The sequence below is a fragment of the Varroa destructor genome, unplaced genomic scaffold, assembly GCF_002443255.2.
Source record: "Varroa destructor unplaced genomic scaffold, Vdes_3.0 BEIS01000001.1, whole genome shotgun sequence".
In the NCBI taxonomy this organism is placed as follows: Eukaryota; Metazoa; Arthropoda; class Arachnida; order Mesostigmata; family Varroidae; genus Varroa; species Varroa destructor.
The window spans coordinates 65,516,979-65,537,752 of record NW_019211454.1 but is presented as its reverse complement, the minus strand read 5'-3'; the positions used below and the strand labels follow the sequence as shown (position 1 = coordinate 65,537,752).

Genomic DNA, 20,774 nt, shown 5'->3' with positions numbered 1-20,774 from the left:
ACGCATACCCCGGGTACCACTGTAATGGACAGGAGAAGTCAAGTGAAGTATCTATGCAGCTTTGCCCCCAACGAGCTTTCTGTCACCACTTTGTCCTAGTTGCGATCACCTACTTTACGTCGTTCGGTGTTAGAACATCCTTTGCATTGTCAAGCGACCGCTCGTGCTGTAAGGAGCGACAATAGCGAAGTAGAGATGTGGTGACTGGCTGACAAGAGGTTCAAATGCAAAGCAGCTACTCCATATGCTGATTGGAGTCCGGCAGACAATCCTTGCTTGAGGCGCTTGGGGAACCTGCAGTAGGTACAAAAGACGCAATTTCTCTCCTCTTTATAGCGACTACAGGCGTCCCGCGTCCGCTTCGTCGCTCTATCTCGATAAATGCAGTCGGCTCCTTGTAGGTAGTGGAAGTTCTGCAGGACTTACAGAAGCAAGAACAAAGCTTGACCTACACTATCTCTATGCTACGATAAAGCATTGGACAGAGTTAATTTTTAGGGAAGATCCTTTCACCATAAGCTCACAACTACTAGAATCTGTTGATAATCGATTCTTCCTTCGATATTCGTAGGGTAAGTAGGTTTAGTAGCTTGCGTATAAGTCTTCGAGAGATTCACTTATGCCTATTCAGGGTTGCAACTTACTTTACGGTTGGTCCTGCCGGGCGTTACAGAAAATTCCAGCTTGTAGAACATAAGTTACTGCACAGAACGGTGTGGCAGGGTTCCATTAAGGACGAATGCACTTGCTTGTGCGCACGGCCGTTTCGCACCTGAATACGTAAGAGCCGAAAGTGAACGTTTCGAATTCTACTTTCGTTAGACGCGTTGCTTCATTCGGTAAGCGCCCAATACGATACGAGACGTGCCAATGCCCGACGTTGATTCTATGCGCCTTTAAATTGTGGCTCCCTCCATTCGTTCCTTTACGACTCAAAGGCAAACGTTACGATTGCTCACTCACAAGCCACTTATCATTAAATGTAATTTCTCTGATCTCAGTCATAAGTGAATTAATCCCCAAAAGCCTGACACGACAACGTGACACTTCTCATATTGTTTCTCCAAAACATTCGAGTATTACACTACGATACAGTGAGTTAGTGTGCCTTTATGTATTTACTGCAATGTTGGAACGAATAAACTCTATACAGCAGTCGGTTCTCTTTTAGAAAACGGCGATTTGAAGAGTTACGTGGATCAACAGCAGGGACATGCTCTTGAATGTTCGACCATTTGTCAAAACGAGCTCGGGGAAAAAGGCTACCAGTTAAACGAAGGCTCGTAGATGAGTGGCAAGCAACCATAGCTGCGCACAAAAGAACGAAGTTATAGTAGTACAGAGCGGGAAAAGGGTTTCGCCATCTAGATGAGCTTTGCTGCAGCCACCCTGCCATCAAATTAGCGTAGAGCCCCTAACGAAACACAGCTAACAGAAAGCTCGTTGGTGGCTGAGGTGAGATGTGGAGTCGCGATTCTATGCGAGGGCCGTTGCCTTTCCCTACTTGTATGTCAGTCCCGCAGAAACAAGTCGAGCTAGTGCTCACCGGGGGTCTTGGAGCGCGCTAAAGCCCGCACTACCGAATGATGAGCTGGTCTTCAACTCTATGTCCGAGAAGTTCCGATCCAAATCACTTTACCACCTAAACACTCGCTCACGCCACAGGTTTCATCGGGTTCAGAGCACTACAACAAAGAATATATATGGTGGTACAAATACACTCACTTGGAAAATGCAAACAGATATACAGGCGGGCAGGAACTCCCGGGAAGCTATTAGAACCCTACTTGCTTGAATAAACATGAACTGCATAATTATCTCTACAAAATATCGTTTATCCTACATAATAAAGAGGAATAGTATACTTTTGAAATGCACGGAAATATGTACATAATTCCACCTAACTATTTTCTTTAGCTCATCACGTATACAGAAGTCTGAAAGATATCTGAACGCTGGGTCTACAATAATTCTTTTCATTTGTATACGGGTATCCCGTAACTGATTTTAGCAAAATACACCCATTTCCATTTTCAAATATCATGGTATTGTTCCAATATAAAACAAAGCAAAGCCTTAGGATCGACGTTGGCTGGCGGTACTTCAATAGCTGCTTAAATGCTTAAAATGGTATTCATTTAACGCATTTTATAAACAGTGAATACATATGTTGCCACTCTAATACGTACCTAGATAGGGTTCAACGTAATTTGACCTATTGTAGTTTGGTCCTAGTGTAGGCGATAAAAGACAGAAACTAAAAAGAGTTGCTGAATAAAACTGGAAAGTCATGATGCAAGGGACGAATTTTAAGGAACAGATACTCCAGTCTATTGAAACATAGTATATTTTATAAAGTGCTACCACTCCCGTGCACAGTGTGACAGTTTCGTGCCCTTTACGGTGCTTTCATTTGTATACGTACAATGTCAAACTACATTTCATACACTTGAACATAGCTAAGCGATTCTGGAAAAAGATAATCAAGCATCAATACATTAGAACTAGTCTATAAATGACAGGTAAACTTGTAGGCTCTTTCGATCGGTTGAACGCTTCTAGAGTTCTTCAACAAACGCCTTTATGCGAGCAAATAGCTCAGGGCTGCAAAATGCCTGAGAGCAATTCGCTTGCGCCCTATCCATCTTCCGCGTGAAGAGCTGAACTTTATTTAGTTACAGATCGACTGTCTTTATGTAAAAAGACGGCGAGTTTGACTTTTTCATTCGAACCTTCCTATCGATGATCAACTTTACGAGTCTCGCTCTACTGTAAAGTGCTTGCTCATCCTTAGTTGATATAGTTAGATTTGAGCTGAATAAAATAATTACGAAATATAATAGGTATTAGCTTTACAGTTAGATTATCATTAATGGTGACATGAATAGAGTATTTGTACATAGAGCTTCGAACGTTCGAACCTTTCAAGAAGCGCTGCCTGATCGAGTTTACGCTATTGCTTGTCATTAGGTTTGCTACTTATGCTTACGAAGGCTTCCATAGTAGGCTAACCAAAAATTGGCGAGTTGATAAAATCGCCTCATACGTGGACAGGGCTCCCATTTCGTTGGGGCTTACGTAGACTTGATTGTCATGTTCGATTTGCGGCTGAAACGTTGTCCAAGTAAGGACATAAAAACGACGAAGTTCTGAAGCTCTTCTTTTCCTATAGCGTATATAGATTGCTACTGCTGCAAGAACCCTCAGTCCATTTTAAGAACATTTGTTAATTATTCCGTAAGGCTTAAATTTGAATTTTGTGAATAATGAATCGTCTTCCCCAATACGTTATATATTTCTGTAATGCTATATACAGTATTACGCTATTATAGCAGTAAAGTCGAGACGATTGGCTCTGTCTACGCTACGCCGTTGACGAGGTTAGATTCCATTACGTACGCACGCGCAATCTCAAATCTCGTTCGCTTGTAGCGTACCGTTGACTGTCGATTTCAAGCCTCGGATTACTATTTTCCTTTGGCGTAAAGTGTAGAAACTTAAACAATCAATAAACAGGTCCGATACACGTTGTCCGCATATCTGCTTCAATAACAACACAATTCTGTATCAACATGCCGTTAGGGTTGATAGAAAACCGCAGAGAGTGTTTTCATCTGTCTGAAAGCACTCAATATGGTTGCTTCAGTACAGATTGAAACAAGCGAAATCATTAGATGTCCTAAACCACTGTTGTAATCGTTGCTATTAGAAATAGCGACGATTTATCGCACTGCTAGGTCTGTATCCGCTCTATCCGATAGATCATTGTTGACGAAGACAAAACGTCAGAGTATAGAAATCGGCTTGGATTCATCGTCTCACCCAGCGCGACTTGTCTTTTTTCGGGCTGAGGATACTAGGCTTAGGAAGAAAAAGGTGAACAGAAGAAAAAACTGCGAAAGCTACGGCATCATTAGCAGTTGCCACTTCTCTCGATCTTCCTAAAGCTTTCTGTTTTCTCCTTCGTTTGTCGCTTGAGGAAGACTCCCATCAACGCCCACGCCACCGTCTCGTTAGTTGTCGAGACTGGCAGCGGCAGAAGCAGCACCGTGATACCCATGTGCCTATCTCGAGAGTTTTTCTTTGAGTTCGCTAGGCAGATATGAGGGACTGCGGCAGCTTTTCGTGGCCTCGACGGCACACGGCCACCTCATATTAACAGCTGGCTGGGTCCAGTCCTTTCCCATTTCTTAGAAGTAAGGCTCATGGAAGAAAAAGAACCTCTTGAGCAGGAGCAAGGAGCGAAGGATCGGGCCATGAAGAGCCGCGGAAATTCTTCCGTATATGGAAAGCCCGGCTCGTCTGACTGATATGCTTCTGTTCTTGGCCAGCTTCCGTCGTCATCCTGTCCTAGTCCACCGTGACCCACGTTGCCCCCACTCAACTCTAGCCGGCTTGCAGACATTACCCCCAACCGTGTTCTGCTTTCTGGTATTCTTCGCGTCCTCAGTCCATGCCGCATCTGCTATGGAAGTCTTACGCATAATGCGAAAGAGTTCGGAGGTTCTGGTTGACAGATACGAAGAGGCAGAAAGAATATCTCGAAACGAGGAGTCTTCTATCTTTCCAGTTCCCTCCTTTTTTGGGTTCTAAAGTGTCCTTCAACTAGAAAGCAACCTATACGGTAGGAATCGGTTAGGCCATCATCATCGTGGAGCAGCGAGCAGGTGAATGAATATTATGTTGGTCCCACGTAGCTTGTATTTATGTATGCGTTACCCGTTCCTTATAATTGTATGGAGATCTCACTTAGATTAGAAGATCAGAAAAAACGTACCTTGTTCGATAGGCTAATTGTATTGGGTATTATGTTGATTTAAAAATATTACGGTGTACGACGACGGTGAGGAGACTCATGCCTGTGGTTAATGCATTCCTGCTCAGACCATCGAGTATCTATGTGCGTATATAACATATTATTGTGCTACTGAGGTTCTCTGTATACAATCGGAGTCATTATTATTGTTGTTCCATTGTTAGAGTAATTAGGACAGATTTTCTAGTATGTACTTTTGGATTTCACGGCCAAAGTTTGATAAGAACGTAGGGTTGTCACGGAACGTAGGAAACTTCGGAGCGGGTTAAGTATTGGACTTTCACGATGATGTGTCTTCTGATCAGATCAATGGAATTGTCTCACATTTGTTATTAATAGTCAAAATCAATCTTGGGCATAAAGGCTTATGTTGAGATTAAGAAAAGCAAGTCGTCTGAGATTTTCCTGGGGAGCTCGTTTTTGCTTAATTTCATGAATGGTACAATACAGCTGACACTTGAACCTAACTGCAGACAGTCGCTGCGGTGGCCCTTATCCAGCTACGTTTTGCTGCAGGGAAACACTCCTAAGAACATAGTTTAGTAAGCAAGAAATAAAGAATACAATTTTCTAACTGAAAAGTCAGTCGTAAACGGGCCTCAAATCTCAAAGGGTCGGTCCTACATGACAAGTCCATTTGTCTCTTTCTGCACGCATCTCGTGAAATTATGCTAGTGGATTTTCATTATTCTGGATATCATGTATTAACGTATACGGTAAAGGAATACAAATGTAACAACGAATAATTAAACTGCAAGATTATATATGTATACGTGTATAAATATGAGTATAGATTCAGTTTAGTACTACAATTTACACAGGGTATATTTTCATTGTTGCAGTGTCAATTCAGGCCCCACAGGACGTGCTCGATTCGTCGTCACCAAAATTTGTCGCATTTACTCTTGTGGTGGAAAGCTCGGACCCGAACCGTATCAACCCTGATGTAGGGGCATTTCAGGTATGATCATTTATTTTTTGAGACATATCTAAATCCGTATTTAATGCCTAATGTTTTTATCTCAAATAAATGGTTTCAGTGTTTAGTTTTTCCTTTTTCTGTACAAAGCATAAGATTTCATCTAAGGAGAATAGGAACACATTCCTAGAAAGTATAGTGCAGGACGAGATGGCCGTGCTCCAGCATCTTGCTCTCCTGAACCTGTTTATAGACCTCATGTATATCTATTGTACCTATTGGACCTAGCGTCCCCCCAAAAAGGACCGGGTAGTTTCTGTTAGACATACCCATGTCCCTGTAACACTTTGAAAACATCAATCTGTCGGCAGCTTCAGCAGAAGCAACTCCGAATCCATTATCGAGCCCTTGGAGGCCACTTATTTTCTAATAGCGACTTCGCATTAGTTAACCATGCATCCACTCAACTACAAAGCCAATAAAATCACGAAAATGAAACAGCCTTACCCCCAGCCGCTGATAGACTCCGTTCTTCTACCATACACATGGTTTTTTTTTATCTGACACGTCTAGTCGATTCTAGATGATAATCATCAAGAAAGTGTTATAAAGTGGTGGAAAACTGTATTGGTGGACTGCAAACTATCTGATCGAATGATGACGTGTCTGTGATTCTTACCTTCCTACCTTATGCTCTGACTGCGTAACGTTAACAAGTTACGCTATATATATATATATATATATATATATATATATATATATATATATAGCAAGCAGTACGGGTATAAAAGGAATGCAGTTATAACCGGTGTTGACACTGCGAGTTCGGTAGGAAAGCTCTATAGACAGTGCAGTGCACTCCAAAAGGCGGTGTATAGAAGCACGCTGCAATTTCATTAAGACGCGCCCAGCAAGGATGCATTGAACTGGTTCCCCGGTCGTCCTTGCGACGTTAAGACAGTGGCCAATCTAGTTAGCTTATAAGAGTTTGAAAACAGATTGTAGAGCTAGGTAATCTTACGTGCGCGGCTGGCCGTTAGTTTCTGTACATATTTATAGAAGATTATATACTCTATAAGCGGATATTCTTGGTCGGCCACGGCCAAGCTTTTATCTATAAAATCGACTAAGTTTCCTTTTCCTGCCATTATTAGGCTGAACCGTCAAAGCGTTTCAGTTACCTCTCTCTCTCTCTCTCTCTCTCTCTCTCTCTCTCTCTCTTGTCTCTTTCCGTTACCAATACTCCAGCTAATCTCGTCCTTTACAAATGGTTCAGGCGTAAACGAAAATAATATTGGCTTTCTATAATATATAATACTCGGCAAGGCAATATTTTCAAAACTTTAATATATTTTCTTTTTTTTTCCATATTTGAAATAAGTGTAAAGGATATAAATATCGAACAAGTCGATACTTATATCCTTTACACTTAATTTCAAAAGTAATGTAAATAACTAATTTTTGATAAATGAAATTTATATGTAATAACAGCAACAACAAAAAAATGGTGGGTCTTGCTGCGTGGTAACAATCGAATGACGATAAAATCAAAATGACCGTAGCGGTCTGTGCTTTTCCTTAATTTTTGAATATTTATTTAACCTAGGTTTTAGGTTCACACGTTATTCTTTCCTCGAAAGCCGAAATAATCCCTTGAACATAACAGTCCGTAAGACAAGCGTGTGTTTTTTTAAATTTTTATAGGCTTTTAGTAATATGGTTCACATACGACTGAATACCATTTTTTTCTGTTTTATGTGGAAAATCCTATTTTATGTGGACCGTATGTGGAGCTCAGCCCCGACTGTTAGATTTAGGTCCGCCGAAAACACCTCCTACTAATTCTCGATTCCTCACCTCATTCCGAACCAGCCTGGACTTTCTTTAAATAGTACTTTAGTTTTACTAGCGGTCCTCTTTGCTTGCCATAACCTAGTATCGATCGTACATATTTTTTGCGTAGTCCACCTTTTTGTCGCTTACCACAGCCTGAAGTGGGCGCCAATGAAACACAAAGCAAAATGTGTAATTTGCACAGCGACCCGTTTTTTATGGGTCGAACGACCGTTTGTCACCGGCTAGCGTAGCTGTCTATTATTAGATGGTCATGAGAATAGCTTTATAAGTTTGCTTTGGCTAAAATAGTAGTAACAATGCTATGCGAACCCTAGCGTTATTGTATACTGTGTTATACCGTTAGACAAAAGAGGCCGTGTGGCGACAATGGAGAAGGCAAAATGCGGATGTCATGTTGACGTATTGGTCTGCTGCTAGGCATGTCTTGAGCTTTCTCTATGGGGCTGGTCACGAATGAGGTGACGCGTTGTCTACGTGAAGCGGTTCTCAACGAATACGAATGTGTAATTTTTTAGCTACACAGAATATTTTCACGGTTCATTTATCAACATCCGAGAGTCCCAATTATATGACTAACAGTTAATCAATAGTAAATAAATTTCTATACAATAAGTAGATCTACTACCCCATGTGTTCCTAAGATCAGTAGGCAACCATGTTACCACTGGGCCATCATGGAAACCTCTAATTTGGTAGTTATATCTATGTGAAGTTCGTAACTACGGATATTCAGTGCCTGTCTTTGCTGAAATAAAAGGGGAATAAGGGGGAAAGATCGCCTCGCGACAGTGCGATGCGCATAGAGGGGCAAAAAATTACCATCGCGTCTTGCTGTGGCCCAACTAATGGCCGAGATTCTGCAGATTTTTAACCAACCGAGCTATTTTTCCCGCCACCGCACCGCAATATAATTACATGATTACTACTGAAAAATGTTTACAGTTTTACGTCAGGTATTAGCCTTAAGCATTGCTTCGAACGACTGACGCATTCCCGCACGAAACAGAGTGTGCCTGTGCACAGTTTCAAACTAAGCCTAAATTTTCTAGGTTCAGTAGGCAAACACGTTACCATTAGACCGTCGTAGGGCTACGATGATTCAACCAACCTGTATACATAGGATCTGTAAAAGAGTATGGAATTAGCATAGTTGTCTATAAGTAGCACCTCTATTTTTTAGGTATAAGGGCACGTATTAAAATTCGGGATAGCTTGTCCGTTTTGACTTCGAGAGTTACGCCTACTCGCTATGGAATTTCAACAGACGAGGTCGGCCGCATGCTGTCAACAGTCGAAACTCTCGTCTGTTCATGATCATCCATGACATGCTTTAGTAATTTTTTTTCGCCGAAATCATAGCTTGGTGGATAGTTTCTTAATAACCTCAACAATCATTCACTTGACACCTATCTAATGTTAAGTTAGCAGGAAAAAAAAAGCTGTAGTCTGCTTTATACGTCCCGGCGTTTCTAGAAGCCTATTTCTCCATATAGTTTTACACAATATATATAGCATTGTGTTATAGCTTCGGATAGTTGTTTATAAAACTTAATTTGTTGCCGCCGTTGTAGCGCCAACTAGCAAAGCATAGTTGTAGCGCTGCCATCGTCACAAATAGCGAGGCCGGAAAAAATCAAAGATTTCGAATCTTCCGTTTGCTTTAAAGTGATTTTGAACTACTCGCTTGCATGATTTAGCCATCTCAACAACTGCGACTACGTGCAAGTTACGACTAGTAAACTTAATAGACAAAACTATACAGCTATGGGTCTTTTGGAAAATGCTTTCTTGCAATGGTTTACGCAAGCGGATTACTGTATAGTAGTCACAATAGAAAATTTTCTACCATGAACTTCCCAAGTATGACAAGCAACGTTAAGAGATTACGTACTGCATGCCCTTCGTTTCCTGCCGGAACATCACTCGGTTGTATTCAGTCTTTCGGTCCTTTAACGCCCTAATTATTAAAGTCCGTGACGATAATTAATGCGACGATAATGAATCACTTGATTATTACCATGTCCCATATATTTTAAACGGAAAAACGATAGATTCGGCAATGCCAAGCGCTTTTGCTTACTTTGACTTATTAGATGCTGCTCTGTAATGATTTAGTGGAAAAGTGCTAGGCTATTAAATCTGAGAAGGTGTTGGGTGCTCGAAGGCGGGCGCAGGCAGTCACATTTCGTTTCGTGCTAAAAGAGGCCGTCCGTTTGCCGGTACCAGAAGTAAAACTCGAAGCATTTACTTATTCATCCAAAGCTGTCAGAAAGAAAATTACACACGACCAAATTACCAGGTCAAATCTTCGGAGCCCTCAAGGCAGTTCGCTACCTAACTAAGCTAGTTCTGCAAAATTAGTCAGTCCATATAGATTTTACGTCGTCGTTCTCGTAAAGCATAGAGAATAGCAAACGAAGGGAATAGCGGATAAAAGTTTTGATATAAAATCATATCATATAAGACAAATATTTGTGTTTTATCTAGCGGGTTCCACTAGGCAGGTCATCGTATGAGGAAATTGGCGCAAGGCGGGTTTTCTTTATCGCAAATGTCCTGAAACGGATCTCCGGAAAACGGTCGAAAATTACATATGCTCTTTCCGAGTTTTAGGCTGTATAAGTACGCGACAAATAAAAAGGACTAGCTGATAGCGGCAGTGAGGGCCGACCTGTCTTAAGTTTACTGATATTATTAATGTATACTTTCTTTCGAAGTAATAGACTGAGCCCAAATCAATTTACTATTGAGCGACGATAAGTAGTTATATAATTTCCGTAGTTTACAGTGTGCACCTGAAAATCGTTTAAAAGGGCCGTAAAATGGGTTTAACCTATTTCAACTAGAACAACACGATCTATCATGTGTCAACTTCAAAAGCCAGAGGGGAAGTGGGCATTTGGGCAACAAGGGACTCAACGAACGCCTAGTTTTCGAATTTATGGTTTCAGCATACGGCCGATGTATGGTACATACAGGATTACGATGGTTAGATTCATCTGTAAAAATGTGTTCTGTTTTCAGAACAGTAAACGGGTCACTATTCTTATGCTCAGTTTCTAAGCAGACGTCCCGGATTACTCTACTAGTAGCAGAGTAATAAAACTTTTATTAGACATATCAGGTAAAATTTGACGTCCTTTCCTTTCTCGTTTTATTTCACGCTAAGCAGCATTATCTGAGGCTTTTACTATTCTACCTATGAAACAGTATCGCGTTGCTTGATTATCTATAGGGCCGCTCCACTTTCTGAGTATTGTGTACCTATTTTTCGTTGTAGATATCCAATGAATACCATACACGCCTAGGTTGACTGTGGAGTGGTTAAATTGAAAACATATATGTCTATAAAAACTAGTTTAAATTTCTTACTAACGATTCAGACAGGGGAAAATGTTTCTGGTATATCTGTATCAGCGAGCACAAATATATGAGCTCCACAAGCAGTTTAACAGCGCTACGCCATCAAATCAGTTTCATCGAAGTTAGATTTAATTTCCCAGCCAGAACCTAGTAAGGCATCACATATTGATACATGTTGACAAATATTCTAGGCAATTTTGTATGCGATCTATTTGCTCGGATAGGGTATATTGACCTAAACCAAAATATGAGCTCCACATCATTGAAATGGACGAAGTTTAAACGTTAAAGGTTGTTACAGTAGATTTTTATGTAAAATCTCGAAGCTAGAGCGAGCTCAGCTTAACGCTCGTTACTTGCAGCAAATCCGGCAAGCATGAATGATTTCCACGTACTCAATTCGAAGCTACATACCTTTATGCCAGTTGAAACGTCAGTGTAGGGCCTATGAGTACCGGTTAAGATGTCGAGACCGAAGAAGTCTGAATGAGGCACTGGAGCGCCGATATTTACGTTGGCGCTAAAATTTGAAAATTATGAAAAGTAGTAACTAGGTAGATATCACACCGAGAGACGTACGTTTATACGAAAAATACTGAGTTTGAGGGCAGGACCATACAAAGAGAAGTCTGCCTTTTTCTTCAATATTATATAATACCAATCAATTGATCAAGAATAATGGTGGGTAACATTGATGCTAATAAGAATAGAGGAGAAACTCATCTATACCCATTTGGTTTTTCAGATCAGACATTAGGTTCTTTAAAGCTTTTCATTATACGGAAATATCTCCATAAAGACCTTTTCATCTACAAATCTGTTTATGAACTTTGGTGAACGAGAACCTTTTCCATGGAGGTAGATCGGCTTGGAATACCTGAATTACTCGAAAGCATAACTTTTTCATCGGAATCAAGTAAATTTCTCCGAAATTTATTTATGACTTATTTTTTTCAGAAAAATGCTACTTTTTTATCTACAACTCAAGCTTAATATACTATTTCTCTAGCCCCCTTCACCAAATGAATACATATTATAACGATACATTATATCAGCAGCATATTAGCTTCCCGAAGATGCTCCTACGCCCCTGCTCAAATGGAAAGTTTGAACTTCCTATGATGACATGAATACCGATAGCCCACGCTCCTGTCACAAAACAAACCTGTTATAGTGAGCTATAGTATCGACCTTTGGTTCTAAAATATCCTGTAATATTTAAAACTACAGTTTTTCTTCTTCGAATCAGCCGATTCAGCTGAATGTCATATGTGTCTGTTTAGATTGAATAGATAGAGCCGATCAGTGTATACGGCAGATCTTCTCATCTAAGCATTAAAAATCGTATAAAAAATTGACCAATGTTTTCCTTTAACCTTTAAATCTGGCATATTTTTGCGAATATTAATGCGTCTCTTGGGGAAAGGGATCTTGAAGAGTGTTTCCTGGAGTTCGTTGATAACCGCAACTTTTTTTGTTTGTTGCTTAACTATTTGTGATAGCCAAATAACGACAATCCACCAAATCAATAGAGAAACAATGTACTTTATTAAACCGAGCTCAAAATCGTAGATTACAGAGTATAAGAAAACACTACATCGTTGTAATTGAATCGATGCAAATTCTATCCTAAAACATTTTAGATTTAGTTGATACGAACGTTTTCAAAAAAGCCTCTTAGATATATATGTTACCTAGCCCAAATGCGGTGTGTGGAAAAATCATTCTTTCAAAAGTATCCTAAAAACTAGTACGCCAATTCCTAAGTATGACAAACGCGACGTTTATGTATATATATATATATACACTTGTGAAGTTACTGTTGTCTGCGCGTGGAGCCCGACTTAGGTAGTTGAGATACGCCTGGGCTCGATGCCTGATGTTTAAAGACGAGCCAAAACAGCTGATGATCGTAATGAAAGCCTACAACTAACGACGTGGCAACTCAAGCTTTGTGGACCGAAAGGATAACAACGCCCACCTATGATATATTCGGTTAGATGTCTTCTAGCAACAACTTATTTTGCCTCCACTATATCTATAAGAACAATGCAATATCACAAAGTTAGCTGAGATCGACCGCATCATCAATGAAAGCAGCATATTGTACCTAACATGTTTTGCTTGAACTGTATATATACAAAAATCTTACATTCCGGCTGACATTACATTTGTTCAGTTTTTCTTTGCAGCTGTTCGGCGATGCGTTATCGCGCTATTCGGATGAGTGCCCCCAGGCTGTAGAGCAGGCCTCGCCAGTGGCTAAGGCGGAGGTAACTGTTTTGTGGACGGCTCCTCCGGCCGCTGGCGCCGGGTGTGTCAGCTTCAAGTACGTCTTACAGAGGCAATAACTACGTAACTTAACCGATAAAAGCATGTGCTCCTACAGTCCACAAAAGGTGATATTAGCCAAATGAAAAAAGATCGAGGCTAACCTTCGGCGGGGGTTAAGGCAGGGGAGGATGGTGAGAAAGATCTTTCCTACCTATTTAAGGGTCATAAATGTTCGACACGCTGCTAATCCTGATAGTGATTATAACCCTGTGTCCTGATACTTACTGTATAGCTTTGCTACTGCTAACAATGATATCTTAGACGACACCATTGCGAAGACATCTTCGCAGTAGGAGAAACCTAAGAATAACGAAGACGGAAAGATAAAAATTTACTTATTGTATTGATTAATTGTAACCCTAATTTAGGTTTTTACTGAGGTTTGGCAAGAATAAACGCAAACTATTTACGGATTAAGTTTTAAGGGTATCTTAGTGAATTCTTGGCAACGAACACATATTCACTGACATATTCATTCCCTAAAATATTCCAACCATATATAGCTAGTACGGTTGAGCCTGCAAGTCACTCACTACGTTATAAGGGATTCCTGATTTTACTTATTTTCAACTTTTACTTGTGGTTCCATAAGGCCAATTCATCGTACCAAAATGCTTCTAGTAAGCTCCATGTTCGTTCATAATAGCCCTAGTGTCAAGTGCTTTCGACAAGCCGCTTCCGGTTTTGACCGCTTCTTTCGAACAGATCTGTTAATGTTTTATCAAAACATTATTGTGGTCAGGCGAGAGTAAGATCGGATTTCTCCGACTCGTTAGTCGGCTCGGTAAAATGGACCCTTGACTGAGCTATAGCAACTGGTTCCTTTTCGATTGTGTAAGAGGACCCCCCGGGCCCCATTTCCAGCTGGCGCTAATCGATTCCTGTCAATTGTGATTCGTTCCGAGTCCCTTTATGATCGATTTGGACTTACTACGCATTCTCACTTACCTGCCGCCAAACACCGCGCACTCTTAGAATATGCTCCGAAAATTCTAGCTGAACTCATAACATACATGCTTCATATTCTCCATTGCTAAGGGAGGAACAACTTACGTTGGAACGTTATGTTATCGATATAGGTTACAGAGGCAACAAGGGTCTATGAACGAGTCAAACGTTGTATTGAATATATTTGCTAGAATGTCTAATGCCGTTCCAGTCGTAAAACTCGCAACAGCTTGTTTTGTATCAAGTCTTTTTTTGTTAAACACGCATTGAAATTTGTTTCATTTATTGAGGGATAAACGGCTTTGTTGGCGTACGTAACTGCGCGCTGGCACTATATCCGATGTCAGAGTCACAAATATTTTGCTAGATTTCAGTTTACTACAGTTTTATTACGTGATGTCTCAGGGTTCAGTCTAAAGGCAGTCAACTTCAAAGCGTTCCAGACGTACCACAGAACACTCGCTTAGATCTGCGCAGAAGTCAAACATTAATTTTTCAATATTAATATAACCACACAATACACCCGTAGTGAAATCGGTTCATGAAATTTCTTTACAGGGCTGCCGTCGTCGAGTATGCAGAACGCTGGTTTATGGACGATGGTAACTTGACAAAGGTAAATGGCCTAAAAAGTTACTTAAGGGAACAGCCGATGCACAATCGATTCCACCGAATAATAAAAGACTGGCTTTGTCCTAAATCCATCCTATACATACTAAGTGCCTTCATCGCTCTTGCTGGTGCCATAATTTGACAATATAAATAGACGTACATATGTCTGTTTCGTATTAGGAGTTATGCCCAGAAGAGCAGGATAATGCCGATGAGCAGCCTCCTGTGCTTGAAGAATGCTGCGCCTGCGATGAAGCGAAGTACGAAATGACCTTTGAGGGCCTTTGGTCTAGATATACGCACCCGAAAGGCTACCCTGATAGTAAGTAACCTCCATAGAGTTTGTGCCCAGCGGATATCTTGAAACAAGTGATTTTTATAAGTATTTTTTTTATATCGATACGTTTAGTTTTCTAATTAACAATCGGTAATGTTGATATTAATTCTTTTGAAGGAGTTCTCCATCTTATAACGGACGGCGAGCATTTCAAATGGTTATCAGTTGATTCGGCTGTATACAGCGGTAAACAGATGCACACAACGGACAATTCAAATCGATTATATAAATGCTCCTGCTCTGCTACTACAAAGTACAATACCATTAGGAATATATACTAGATATACTAGCTATAATAATATGAGTATAGTTGTTTTTGTAAGTACAAGAGCGTAAAAATTGCGCTTAAATCGCCATTTCCTACACATGAATCATATCCAATTATATTTAGAGGCACTCTGGGTTTCTTCTTAGCAGACCATTGAGCGGGAAACTTATAAACGAAATCAATTCAGCCCGAATGATCATTATCAGCGTGTTTTTCTGTATGTACTCTTACCATTACTGTAGATGAGTGGCTGACGCACTTTTCGGACATAATTGGTGCATCCCACGCGGCCGACTTCAAGATGTGGGAGTATGATGGCTTTGCCTCAGAAGGTGTTCGCAGTGTAGCTGAACACGGAGCCACAAAGAAACTCGAAGCTGAGCTCAAAGCCCAGGTAACCCAAATATGTATTAGCGCACATGTTAAAACCCTTTATACCCATTGCAGGTAAGTGGGCATCGACAACCGCTGAAGCCATACTAGACAGTGTTATTTGTAGGATACGATTACTTTTGTCCGCATATGCGCTCAAATCTGTTTGTTAAGTCGCTCCTCTCTAGTATATGTACATATAAATATTATCAACATTGCCCATTATTTAAAGCTACGTCTTATGAGAAGGGCTCAATCTGCTTAAAATATATAAAAACAAATTACCTATTTTTTGTCATTTTATAGTCAGGAAAAATTCGTACTATTATTAAAGCTCGCGGATTGTGGTATCCGAACGTAAACGGCAAGACGTTCGCTGTATTTCGTGTAGATCGCAAACACCACGTGATGTCCGCTTTGTCGATGCTTGGACCCTCCCCAGATTGGCTGGTCGGAGTGAGTTCACTCGAGTTATGTCTGAAGAATTGCTCTTGGTTAGCCTCGAAGACAATAAATCTCTATCCGTGGGACGCCGGTACTAGTGATGGTCTTTCATATGTAGTCGTAAGTATGAAATAACCTCACACAAAAAGGACGTCAGTTGTTTAACCGCATGCGCAAACAAACTTCCTTTTCGTGGCAAAATGATCTGTATACATACGTGTGTATGTGCGCACTTTTTTGTACACTATAAAAGTACTGGGAAGTGTGTATTGGATTGTAATTAAAGAAAAAAGAATAACTGGGGCACCGCACTGGTAGCTGTTAACGACAATCACTTTTGTAGGTAAAACGGAGTTCGATTAATCGTGGACATTTTTGAGATATAACTAACATTGTGTATAGTCATTATTATCGTAATTCACTGCGAAAGGTGATAATACGAACCTGACTAGCCCCTGTCTTCCTTCACGAAAAAATTTCCTCATCACGACGAGTACTCACTTTAATGTCTACAAACTGAACGATTGGAAGGGGCTTCCAATGTTGGTAGGCTCCCTATAGGCTCCTATAGGCTCTCCCAGAACTTCGGCAGTAGTTAAGCAAATCAAAGAAGACTACTGTGATTGTTTTATTGCAACAAAAGAATAACTACTGGTCAACTTTGCATCATTAGAACCAAATAAAACGATATCTGAAAATCTAATGTGATAAATTTAACAAAATGTCATTTATCATGAAACCAGGCACAACGCGAAGCATCAAGCCCTCAGCAGCGAATTCATAAAATCACGTCGTCCTTCCCAGCGGATCCAGATTCTCCTTTCTTTGATCCCACTGGAACGCCTATGAAGCCAGTCGCAAAACTTACCATTACAAGGCAACGACTCTATGAGAAGGTTTGTAACGTGCCTATAGAAATTATTGGAATGTACAATCCAAATTAATGCAGGTCCTTATTTAAGGGGGAGTCGCTAGCGCTATTTGATCATTAGGCCTAAACAGACAGGCTGGCTTCCTGCGCAAAAGTATGACCCCTCCTCCCCCCCTCCCGTGCGTCCTGTGAACTTCACAAAGTAGTAGACACTATGTTTCTTAGTTTTAACTTTGCGAGCTGTTCCCTTTGCTTCAAAATCTCTTATGCCGGACTCTCGCACATCACTCAACACTCTCGCGACCGAATGATCAAGTGTGTAAACCCCGTTATGTCGTTTCCTGAAGAAAATCGCATTTCTTCTGTTATGTGTCGTACTCCAGTGTTGCTAGTCGCCGTACAAATCGCCAGCGTGTGGTTTATATCTTCCAGGCCCGTAGTGAAAAGAATATATACCTAATAAGGCTTTACCAATTTTGTAAAGATTATCTTGAAACGGCCCGTGACTCGTAAGTATCTGTAAGGGGTAATAACGGAGCTCCCCACCCGGGGTGCACTTCAGGGCTGTATGTTTGGGATGATGTTTCCTACTGCCGCTCCTGAAACCAAATTAGAGTTTTGCCTTCCGCCAGATCGAATATATCTATTATATACCGCATCGCGCCGCATGTGCCTTTCTTTGTCTTCCAGATCCTAAAAAATTATGCCTGCCTCAAGACCAAGGCCACGTTTGATCTAACCGCACGGTAGGCTCGAAGTACCCTAAGCGCAAGGATTTGCTGTGCACTTCTGAGTAGCTTCTTGACTACGACCCCCATAAATTTGGGTAATGTTCAGACAGATGCTCTGAAGAGCACAGTTGATTCTGCTGGTGCTCTGAGAAACCTCGTCTTTTTTTCCCGTGGGCCACAAATGTTTTGGTGGGGATTCTAGTTGCTTTTGTGACGGCTTGCTTGATGTGATGCACCCCCTCATTGTATGACCGAGTTGGATGCTTAAATATCTCAGCGTTTTTACCTGGAGTATTCTTTCCTCGTTAGCACAGCCTCTGAATTTGCAGAGGTTAAAGACAGCCTACGCTGTTTCATTCATATCAAAGTCTATTTAGCAGTCTGGTTTACACTTCTTTGAAGTCCTTCTGCCGTTCGGTCTTGAACTATGACTGCGAAGTCATCTGCACAAGGAATGGTTCCCACTTCTAAAGAAAGATTGCTAAATTTTAATACCCCACAATATGTCAGGATCAACAAGAAAGAGTCCAGGGTGGATTTTTGTGGAATCCGCACTGCCATAGAAAAGAACGTCCCATAGGTGGTCTGACACCAGGAAAATTAAATACAGGAAGATTTTTGCTCCTCTCAAACATGAGAGCACTGTCCACCACGGCAGGCTATTAAAAGCATTTTCTATATTTAAGAAGATTGTAGAAGAAAGTTACTTACCTCTATCGAGCTTCCTCTCATGTTTTCAGCCATTCTAAGGATCTTATTGATTGCTCTTAGAATTGGTCTGTGTTTTCGAAAGCCATACTGACCTTCGGACAGAAGACCCTTTTCTTCGGCAAAGTTTCTAGGCTTACGCTCCATTAGGGCCTCTGTGCCTTTTGCAAGCATCTCTAGCAGCCATTTAGATCTGTAGAAACTCTCACTTTTTAAGTATAAGTACGATTTCACCTTTTTTCCACTCTTGTAGGAGACAGTTGAGCTGAGTATCCGCATGGCAACTATAGCGACCATAATAGAGAAGTCCTTAAAAAAGTCCTTGTAAGTATGGGACCTTGTCCGGTTCTGTACTTTATCTATTTTAGTACGTTCTCTTGTCTTCAGTAATCCTTTTTCCCTCGTAACAGGAAAGGTTTCTTTCTCAGGGACTGAGTTGGTAAATTTAGGTCGGTCAGAGGATTGATGAGGTGGGAAGAAGTATCTCAATACTTCCATTTTTTTCTTCTTCAGGCAGCATATACTTTTTCGTTCTGTCCGTTTCGAGCTCATAAGAGAGATTCTACAAGTTTTCCTGTATTTATTACAGATTTTTTCAGCAGCTGCTCTTAATATCCTCTTATCTATTATTATTTTATTAGACATTTATTTTCTGTGCGCTTTTCTTTACGTATAGCCTTCAGTAGCCTCTTGCAACACATCAAGATCGCCGCCGGCCTTGGTTTGTCCAATTTTTTTTTCTAACTCGATTACAATTCTGAACTGTTTTTTTTTACTTCATCAGTAATTTGGGTTCAATTTTTGACTTATTGTGCGGGACCCTTTTACTACGTAGATTTCTACTAACAGTCGTTGTAGATTTTCGCTACTCTGGGGGTCTCCATATCTCTGCACCTAGCGTTTTATGGCTTACTCCCTTTGTTTGCTTAAAATGCACAGAGCACTTTATAGCATTATGATCACTTAGTATTCTTTTTTGCCAAGTAATCCCTAGCCATCAAGTCGAGCCGCCTGATCCACTTTGCATATCGTGAAGTCTACGAAGTAGAAGCCGCGTGACCTTGAGAAGTCAGCGAGCCGCCCGCACTTAGCGTTGCCAGGTTATGTGTAACCATCCGCTCGCAGCTGCCGACTCCCTCAATCTGTCCTTCAAGCTATACAGCTCTGACGCCATGCTAACGTTTTAAGCAATGACCACTAAAACGTCTTTTACTTTGATTATCCATTCCGTTATGCTCTTTGGAATCCTGTTCAAGTCTTCTATAGTTCCATTAGAACTTGAGTAGCAGGAGCAGATGTCAGCGGTCTGCACTTAGGAAGACCGCTCTCCACCTCGCTACTCATTACAATCCCTTCTCTTCTTCATTATAATCTCTTCTTGACATGAAGACTTCATGTCATTAGTCGATTGTTCTGTAGACCAGTGTTGGGCTCGGTAATAATTAGTATATCAGCCCCTTCTCCCAAGCGAGCTCCTTGAGCGGATAGTGAGAGGTGTCGCTCCCGCTACAGTTATCATGGAAGACTCTGGCCACTGCTCACTTACACGAAGACTCTTCATCTCACATTGTTCCTGCTAGGGGAAAACGCTATTCTGTCGCTTTCGTTCTTGGTGTTCACTGTTATCTCGAAGTTATCACCCTCAGCAGCCTGCCTTGACAGAACAGGCATTGCAGGCGATTCATCTGTGCTATTCGTTGGGGTCAGAGTTGTAGTAGCAAGTGCTTTACCCATGCCATTTACTCGCATTCATCTGCGAGTTTTCTTCGCGATACTTTCTCTATATTCGAGCAATTTGTCGAACTTGCAGGATAGTCTGCGCCGCAACAATTAGTTGTGGCAAGAGGGTTCATCCCTGCAACTTTTAGAACATGCCCCAATAACCCACTCCGGTGGCATCTATTCTTCGTGACAGCCTGGTCAGGGCACTCAAAAACTTTGTGCTCTACCGTGACCTGTTCGGTAAGCGACACATCCTATACACGATTTGCCGTAGGCTAGAACTCTGTATACCGTTGAAATGTTTGTACAATGGACCAAGTAGTGCCATTCATTGGCCCATTTGCAACGAATGGCCTCGATGACCCTAGAGTTTGCTTCCGCAGGAATCTTTTCTGTAAGATTTCTGATTGGAAGGCGCTTGTGGAAGGTAATGCTTACTGATACCGATACATCCCATTCCTCAGAAACTCGT

General features: G+C 41.1%; 1 protein-coding gene across 5 annotated transcripts in view; it reads left to right on the top strand.

Moving 5' to 3' along the window:
• The window catches only part of LOC111255501 (spondin-1-like), an 87,343-nt gene that overhangs the window by 52,522 nt on the left and 14,047 nt on the right, over positions 1 to 20,774 (top strand). For 4 of the 5 annotated variants that reach the window (XM_086987621.1, XM_022817537.2, XM_086987612.1 and 1 more), the window contains 8 exons: positions 5,659 to 5,777; positions 13,148 to 13,284; positions 14,796 to 14,853; positions 15,030 to 15,171; positions 15,304 to 15,372; positions 15,697 to 15,848; positions 16,133 to 16,390; positions 17,014 to 17,166. In XM_086987621.1, coding sequence (XP_086843747.1) covers positions 5,659 to 5,777; positions 13,148 to 13,284; positions 14,796 to 14,853; positions 15,030 to 15,171; positions 15,304 to 15,372; positions 15,697 to 15,848; positions 16,133 to 16,390; positions 17,014 to 17,166 — 1,088 coding nt within the window. The remainder of the gene's footprint in view (positions 1 to 5,658; positions 5,778 to 13,147; positions 13,285 to 14,795; positions 14,854 to 15,029; positions 15,172 to 15,303; positions 15,373 to 15,696; positions 15,849 to 16,132; positions 16,391 to 17,013; positions 17,167 to 20,774) is intronic. The other variant, XM_086987625.1, reaches the window with a different exon arrangement.